The sequence below is a fragment of the Andrographis paniculata genome, unplaced genomic scaffold, assembly GCF_009805555.1.
Source record: "Andrographis paniculata isolate CXL003 unplaced genomic scaffold, ASM980555v1 Contig77END, whole genome shotgun sequence".
Taxonomy (NCBI): Eukaryota; Viridiplantae; Streptophyta; class Magnoliopsida; order Lamiales; family Acanthaceae; genus Andrographis; species Andrographis paniculata.
This window is the reverse complement of record NW_026137614.1, coordinates 123609-132562: the sequence shown is the minus strand read 5'-3', so window position 1 is coordinate 132562 and position 8954 is coordinate 123609. Positions and strand designations below refer to the sequence as shown.

The 8954-nt window shown below is 38.4% G+C and overlaps 1 protein-coding gene across 1 annotated transcript; it reads left to right on the top strand.

The window, feature by feature from the left end:
- The first annotated feature begins 6153 nt into the window (after positions 1–6153).
- Positions 6154–8451, top strand: LOC127239322 (root phototropism protein 2-like). The gene is made up of 5 exons (XM_051257417.1): positions 6154–6303; positions 6397–6463; positions 6553–6924; positions 7065–7775; positions 7852–8451. The coding sequence occupies exons 1-5, from the start codon at positions 6242–6244 to the stop codon at positions 8320–8322; spliced, it is 1683 nt and encodes a 560-aa protein (XP_051113374.1). The 5' UTR covers positions 6154–6241; the 3' UTR covers positions 8323–8451.
- Positions 8452–8954: the final 503 nt, after the last annotated feature.

The window sequence follows — 8954 nt, the reverse complement described above, 5'->3', positions numbered from 1 at the left end:
CGAAGAACATGAAGAACAATACAGAGATACTCTAGAAACTTACCTCTTTGCTTGAATCATCGATATTACTTCGGTGTGTCAAATGAACTAATCATAACTCCTATTTGTAGATGAGGGGTGGCCTTGGCCTCCTTTTCGGATGGTGCCACGTGGGTTGTCCTGATTGGTCAACAAAAAGATTTAATTATCTTTCCTTTTTCATCAGATGTCGTTTTCCATTCTTGAAGGACTTGATTGTGCACCTTCCTTTCTCGCCAAGATCTTTATATCATTGCCCTTTTTCGGAAGATATTAATTTATATACTTTCTTTATTGACAAGATTAATTTATTTTGCTTCCAAATTTATTATGGCTCTATTTATGCAAGTACTATTTGTACGATATCTTCCATTTTAAGCAAATTTTTGCATTAATTGTTGATATTTATTGTACAAAATTAACATATGTGCATAATTAAATACCATATATTTATTTTGTTGGAATTTTATTTTTTTCCAAAATACATGATATTTAATTTAATTTTTAATGCCTACAAAATGCTCTATCGAGACTTATTTAAGCCAATGCAAAGCGTTTAAGGCGTAAATGAATCTTGAAACATAAGTCAATTTTTTTTTTTTCTTGAAACTTTTTCTTTTGACATTTGTTTTTGCATTTTTTTTAAAAAAAAATTTTTAAGGGTTTTTTTTTTTACATGATTTTTTTTGTCCAAATAATTTTTTTAAGCCCGATTTTATTTTATACTTTTTTTTTGCCCAATTTATTTTTTAGGGTTTTTTTGTTTTTATTTTTGCATAGTTGACTGAACTCGAAGTTATATTCCAAGTTGCCTACCTATCCAGTGAAGGAATCACGTCATAACGTAGTTCAAAACAAATTGAATTTGTTTGTTTTTGTTAAACAGTTTATTCTCGTGTTAAGGAGTCTTGTAGAAAGTTTATCCTCGTTTCTAGGAGATTGTAGAAAGTTTATCCTCGTTTCCAGGAGATTGTAGAAAGTTTATCCTCGTTTTCAGAAGATTGTAGAAATTTTATCCTCATTTCCAGGAGAGTTGTAGAAAGTTTATCCTCATTTATATGAGATTATAGAAAGTTTATCCTCGTTTATAGAATATTGAAGAAGGTTTATCCTCGTTTTTAGAAGGCTGTAGAAAGTTTATCCTTGTTTCTAGGAAATTGAAGAAAGTTTACCCTCGTTTCTAGGAGTTGGTAGAAAGTTTATCCTCGTTTCTAGGAGATTGAAGAAAGTTTACCCTCGTTTCAAGGAGTGGTGAAGGTATGACTGCCCTCACTGTTTGAAGTGTTATATTTATCGTCTTATGGAAAATCTTCAGTAGGCGGTCCATACATTCCGCTGGACATCCTGCACAATTCCATATCATGAGCGCGAGTGGCGAGTTCTTCAAAAGTATGGAGTCGGATCCCTTGTAGGATGTATTTCAAGCCCCACTGCATACCTTGAATACACATTTCTATGCCAGAAGCCTCGGACAAACGGTCTTTGCAGTTAAGACTTAGACTTCTCTAGCGGTTAATGTAGTCAATTACTGACTAATCTTTCCACTGGTGGATATTGGTGAGTTCGGTCATGCTGACGGTTCTCTTCGTGTTGTAGAAACGGTTCAAGAAATCATACTCTAGTTGCTCCCAATTGTCGATGGAATCAACCTCTAAGTCGATATACCAGTCGAAGGCGTTACCCTTTAGTGACCGTACAAATTGTTTGACTAGGAGGTCTTCATATGTTCCAGCATTATTGCATGTCTCGAAAAAGTGCGCTATATGTTGCTTTGAGTTGCCTTTGTCATCAAATTGTTGAAACTTTGGTGGTTGATAGCCCGTTGGTATTTTGAGGGCGTTAATCCTTGCAGTGTAAGGCTTGGTGTAAGTGTGCGTCGGCCTTGAGCTCCCTTCAAATTCTCTTTTGATTGCCCCCTTGATGTATTTGTCAAGTTGGGATATATGGATGAAGGAGTTGGATGATCCTTGAAATGGATTTGGTTCCCCCACCTTTTCTTTGCCATGACGTTGCTCCACAGATGTTGCCGCTTTATTTCGGGCCACTGGGAATATGGTTTCTTTTCGATGGTATGACTGGATTCTTCAGGCTTGTCCAGCTTTGTGATAAGTTTTTCGATGAGGGCGTCTTGTTGTTGCATGTGTTGAGACATCCCTTCAACGATTTTGGCCAATGCTGCAAGTTGTTCTTCTATATTTGAAGTATTGATAGTCATCACCAGAACAAAGCTTGATGTGGTTGAATGACTTGAAATTGGCCGATGAGTAGATGGCATGAAAGTGCCTTTAAAGCTTTGATCTTCCTCGTAGAGCAGACTTTGATCCACAATTTTTGGGTCCTCAATATTTGAAGCATTGGTAGTCATCACCGGAGCAGAGCTTGATACGGTTGAATAACTTGCAGTTTGTTGAGGGGTGAACATTGCGGCAGTACTCTTGAAGTTGTCGTCTTCTTCATAGAGTAGACTTTGCTCTGTGATTTTTGGATGAGTGTCTTTAGAGAACGACAATGCTATTTTGGTCATGCGTCTTGTTGTCAGTCCAACATTTGTTGCAGCACTTGAGTTTTTTGATGTGGTGGATGCAGCGACTCCTTTGGCGGCGATGGCGGCTTGAGCAGCAACTTTCAATGTAACATTGGAAGTTTTTATCTTGAAGGAAACCATTGGTTGTTAAAATTTCTTCGGAAGGAGAGATGAAAGGTAAAGAAGTCCCACTGGGCGTGCCAAAAAGCCGTGGACAAAAAATTATGTTTTTTTTTTAACAAACACAAAATTTGAATAAATTATATTTGATTTGGATTTAAATCGGGTCATATTCTCTAAATAGGTCCTTTGATTCTCTTTCCGGGTCGATTTGTTTTCCAACTTGGTTTTCTATGGCTTCTTTGATCCGAAGAGATTTGGTCTTCGGTTTGATTTTGCCGGACTTTGGAGGGCTTTGGTCTCCATGCAAACGATTTGATCGTCGGCTTTGGATTTAATGTCCTCTTTGGACGATCTGAGGCTTGATCTTTGATTTGGCTTTGCCGCCTTTTCGAGGGCTTTGGTCTCCATGTAGGCGATTTGATCATTGACTTTGGATTTATGTCTTCTTTAAACGATCCGAGACTTTGATCTTTGTTTTGTCTTTGCTGCCTTTTTGGAGGGCTTTGGTCTCCATGTTGGCAAATTGATCATCAACTTTGGATTTGGTGTCTTCTTTGGACGATCCGAGGCTTTGATATTTGATTTGGCTTTGTCGCATTTTGGAGAGCTTTGGTCTCCGTGTGGGCGATTCGATCGTCGGCTTTGGACTTGATATCTTCTTTGGACGGTCCGTGGCATTGACTTTGATTTGACTTTGTCGCCATTTGGAGAACTTTGGTCTCCGTGTGGGCGATTCAATCATCGGCTTTGGATTTGATGTCTTCTTTATACGATCCATGGCTTTGATCTTTGCTTTGGCCTTTCCGCTTTTGGAGGGTTTTGGTCTCCATGTGGGCGATTTGATCGTTGGCTTTGGATTTGATGTCTTTTTTGGACGATCCGAGGCCTTGATCTTTGAGGGGTTGATTTGGTGCTCCATAACACTTTTGGCGGCGTGTCCCTTTGATTTTTGGATCGAAGAGGGCCGAGTTGATGCTTTGGTGAAGAACACGATGAATACCTCGAAGCTTTGGGATGAACTTTGGATGCTCTTCCTTGGCTTTGATGGATTCTTCAACGGCTGTTAGAGCTTTGATCATTGAAGAGGTGGATTTTGTGCTCCATAACGCTTTTGGTGGCATGTCGCTTTGACTTTTGGATCGAAGAGGGCCGAGTTGATGCTTTGGTGAAGAATGCGATAAACATCTCGAAGCGTTGGGATGAACTTTGAATGCTCTTCCTTGGATTTGATGGATTTTTCAACGGTTTTTGGAGCTTTGATCCTTGAAGAGGTGGATTTAGTGCTCCATAACGCTTTTGGCGGAGTGTCCATTTGATTTTTGGATCGAAGAGGGCCTGGTTAATGCTTTTGACGAAGAATGCGATGAATACCTCGAAGCTTTGAGATGAACTTTGGATGCTCTTCCTTGGCTTTGATGTATTCTTCAACGGCTTTTGGAACTTTGATCCTTGAAGAGGTAGATTTGATGCTCCATAATTCTTTTGGCGGCGTATTCGTTTGACTTTTGGATCAAATAGGGCTTAGTTAATGCTTTATTGAAGAACGCGATGAACATTTTGAGACTTTGGGAGACATTTTGGGGACCTTCCCTTGGCTTTGACGAATTCCTCAACGACTTTGAGAGCTTTGATAATTTCTCCAGCTTGGGCATATGACGAAAAACGTTAACTCCGTCGATTCGTCAACCAATATTGGATCATTTGTCCAAATTAGTGACTTTCGACGAAGAAGGCTTCGAAGGACTCGAAGAATATGAAGAACATTACAGAGAAAGTCTAGAGACCCACCCCTTTGCTTGAATTATCGATGTAACTTCGGTGTGTCAAATGAACTGATCATAGCTCCTATTTATAGGGGAGGGGTGCCCTTGGCTTTCTTTTCGAATGGTGCTACGTGTTGTATCCTGATTGGTTAACAAAAAATTTTTAATTATCTTTCCTTTTTCATCAGATGTCGTTTTCCATTCTTGAAGGACTTGCTTGTGCACCTTCCTTTCTCATCAAGATCTTTATATCATTGCCCTTTTTCGGAAGATATTAATTTATATACTTTCTTTATTGACAAGATTAATTTATTTTGCTGTTAAATTTATTATGGCTCTATTTATGCACGTAATATTTGTACGATATCTTCCATTTTAAGTAAATTTTTGCATTAATGGTTGATATTTATTGTAAAAAATTAACATATGTGCATAATTAAATACCATATATTTATTTTGTTGCAATTTTATTTTCTTCTAAAATACATGGTATTTAATTTAATTTTTAATGCCTACAATAACTTTATATTTTAATGATTATTATAATAATTATTTTTACCAAATCACTAAATAAACGTTCGATTATAAATCCAATTGTGGAGTAAATGTAACTATTTGAGCTATCAGTCAGGTTTAGCTTGTATTAAATGATCTATTAATTTATTAGGCTTACATGTATTTAATAAGTGCGAGTCTCCTATGTGCAGAAATTCAGTAACTTATTAATTAGATGATGAAACCAATAAATAATAAGAGATATAAATTAGTGTTGTGATCCCAGGTCTCATCGTGGTAGTAACTGTAGAAACCATAGCGATTTTCTCAAGAAAAGTTACGTCGTATACTAAAGAATACAAAACCCTTCGTTAATCCGTAGATCCAAATCCACTTGCGCTAATGGAATAATGTTTAGAATAATGTTAGACTTATTTGCTCTATTTTATTATCTCAATTATTTCAACACGACAGATCCTGGACTTATGGTGCAATTCCTGATAAGTTCCAACAAATAAATCCCTAAACTTTAATATTGATCTTGAGAAATTTATTCTCAATTTATAACTCAATGTCACATGGTATGTTGGTATGGATAATGTTACTATAAAGTTCAGTTTTTTTTTGGTTATTGATGAATTTACATTAAAATGACTCTGTTTACTTGTAAATTTTATTTCTGACTTTACTATTTCAATTTTATTTTTTTTTTCCAAAAATATCAAATTAAACACTCATTTTTCATTTATTTTATTATACTAAAATCTAATTTTACATTCAAAATATTACATTAATACATAGTTATATCACATCAAATAACTATTTCAATTCAAAATTTTACTATTTAAAATCAACACTTAAAATCAAATCGTCTACAGTAAACACACATCTTATTAATATTTTTTATCCGTTGACTTACTAAGAATTGTTTTGGTGAGAATTATTTGTGATTGCAAGAATAACTATTTTAATTCTATCAAAGTTGAATTCTCAACAAAAATTAATAAATTTTATAAATCAATTATATCCTAAAACTATTTAGATAAATTATTAAAAGTAAAAAATAAATTGGTATAAAAAGTAGCAGTATGCTCTAGGCTGCAAAAAGAAATGAGGCTTTATTATTTTTGTATTGGACTTATTTGTATTATTGAATAATCCTTATACCATAGTAATTAATTTCTTTATTTTGATATTTGAAAATATTAAGTATTAGAGAAATCGTTATGAACATGTAAAGTTTGTTTATAAATGTTTCTTGTAAAGCGACAGTGAGCACCACTGCGACATTTCTCTCCGAGCTCCCCTCCGTCCTTCTATGGCGACCATCTTCGACGCCAACGTCAGTATTTCTCTCGACATGGAGAGAACTGGCCAGTGGTATATATGTAGCTTCCTTAAAGCAAACAGATCTCTTCTCTCTCTCCTACGCTTCAATTTGCTGATTCCGTCGTTGCTTTAATTTTCGTGCAGGTTTGCCTCCCAAATTCCCACGGATGTCATCGTCCAAGTCGGAGAATCCAAATTTCCCCTCCATAAGGTATGCACGAATTATTTTCTATTGCAATTTCTGTTTCCTCTAATAGAATTTGGTGATATTTAATTATCGCATCGTTTTCGCGGTGGTAGTTTATGCTGGTGGCGAAGAGTAATTATCTGAGAAAAGTGATTCTCGAGTCCATCAATATATCGAGAATAGATCTCTCAGGGATTCCTGGCGGCGCCGAAGCCTTCCAGAGAGTGTTCGACTTCTGCTACGGTGTAAATTTTGAGGTCACGGTGCACAACGTGGCGCCAATCCGATGCGCCGCCGAGTATCTGGAGATGAGCGATAAGTATTGCGAAAACAATTTAATCGGGAGAACTGAGGATTTTTTGTCGCAAGTTGCGCTGAAGAGCCTTCCTGGAACTCTCGCCGTGCTGAGGTCTTGTGAAGATGTTATTCCCATGGCGGAGGATCTCGGAATCGTCAGGAGATGCGTTGAGGTTGCGAGTGCAAAGGTAGTCAGTTACCTACCAGGTGTTCGATGAAATGCCTGACTGAACTCCGAATCATTTGTTCAACAATTTTTTGAATAACTCGTGCCTGCAATTTCCTCCTTAATTGCTTCATTTATTTAATTTTTGGTGATGACACACAGGCCTGCGTCGAGGCGATTTTCCCGACCCGATCGCCCCCAAACTGGTGGACCGAAGAGCTAACAATCCTCGGCATAAGCTTCTTCGAAAAGATCATTACCGCAATGAAGTTGAGGGGAGCCAAGAGCCTTTCTCTCGCAAGCGCCATCACGGTGTACGCAGAGAGATCATTCAATGGCGACAACTTTGGAATAGTTGCCAAGTCCTCTACCGAATCTGATGTTCGAGCACAACAACAGGATCTTCTCAAGGCGATAGTGGCTTTAATGCCGACTGAAAAAATGGCCTTCCCCGTGAAGTTCTTGTGCCATCTCCTGAGGACTGCGATTTTCTTGAGGGCTGATGGGAGCTGCAAGACCGAGCTCGAAAAAAGGATTTCCTCGATGCTAGACCGTGCGACAGTGGACGATCTTCTCGTGCTATCGTTCACCTACGACGGCGAGAGGATGTTTGATCTCGAGAGCGTGAGGCGGATCATATCCGGATTTGTGGAGAGGGATAAGAGCGTCGCGGTTTTCAACGCTGGCGATTTTAGGGAAGTTTGCTCTGCTGCTATGCAGAGGGTAGCCAAGACCGTGGAAGCATACCTCGCGGAGATCTCGACGCATCGAGAACTCAACATTGCAAAGTTCAATGGGATTGCAAATTTGGTGCCAAAAGAAGCAAGGAAAGGCGACGACAATCTTTACCGCGCAGTCGATATATACCTCAAAGTACGTCCGATCTCAAAAACCCTTCTCATATTAATCGGGTCGGATTCTGATTCGGGTTCCTACATTTTGATCTCAGGCACACCCAAATTTAGACGAAATCGAACGCGAGAAACTATGCAGTGTGATGGACCCCCTGAAGCTATCCTACGAGGCGCGCATCCACGCTTCGCAGAACAAACGTCTGCCGGTGCAGATAGTGCTCCACGCTCTCTACTACGACCAGCTCAAGTCGAGGAGCAAGGTGCCAGATGCTGATGCCACGAGGAATCAAGTGCACGCTGACGTATCTCTTGCGAAGGAGAACGAAGCACTGAGGACCGAAATACTACACATGAAAATGTACATCCAAGACATGCAGAAAACTCCTCGGGACACCTCGTCGTCGTCGTCGTCTAAGAATGGCATCAAGAAAATGAAGTTGTTCTCATTTTCAAAGACTCTTGGGCGACTGAATCCGTTCAAGAACACTTCAAAGGATACGTCGCATATCGATGATGGGAAGGTGGATTTTGCTAAGCCTAAGAAGAGAAGGTTCTCTATCTCTTAGGTTGTGGTTTGTATGATTTGTTCTTCTTCGTGTGCTGAATTGAATTGTGTATAAAGTTTGTAGGTTCAATCGGATTGTTGATGTGTTCCTTCTTATTGAAATTCAAGTTTGTAGGACTTTTTTTTTTTATTTTTCGTAAAGAATTATTAGAAAACGGAAGGGAATATTGTGGCGTGTGTCTAGCGTACGTCAGCCAAATAAAATTAAGATAAACTAGACATGGCATTAAGAGCAATGGATCTCCGCTTCCCTCCCCTTTCCATCCACAAAAGCCTTTCCGTCCGAAAAAGAGAGGCTGAAATCTAGTTTATAGGGTATTAGATTCGATCGGAAGTTTACTCAGTGCGCACTTTCGAATAAGGACATGAGCAGGAGATTTCTACCCAGCTTTGGAGATTTTCGGTCCCTAATAGTTATAGACCCCCATTCTCAGCTAATGGGGGACCGACACCCTGTGACCCGTTTCGTTTTGTTTTTTTATTTTTTATTTTTTAGTTTTTGTTTTTGTTTTTGTATTATTATTTTTAATTAATTCAAAAAAGTTAATACCGTTAAATGAAAAAATTGCAAATCAGTTTTCCTGAATCTTATTTTTTGCTTTCTCTGCATCGCAACGATTCATTTCACATAAA

Excerpts from the sequence above, each read along its gene's own strand:
- LOC127239322 (XM_051257417.1), top strand. The coding sequence starts at position 6,242 with ATGGCGACCATCTTCGACGCCAACGTCAGTATTTCTCTCGACATGGAG. Across the intron at positions 6,304-6,396 it reads ATGGAGAGAACTGGCCAGTG|GTTTGCCTCCCAAATTCCCA; the intron begins GTATATATGTAG and ends ATTTTCGTGCAG. Across the intron at positions 6,464-6,552 it reads CCAAATTTCCCCTCCATAAG|TTTATGCTGGTGGCGAAGAG; the intron begins GTATGCACGAAT and ends TCGCGGTGGTAG.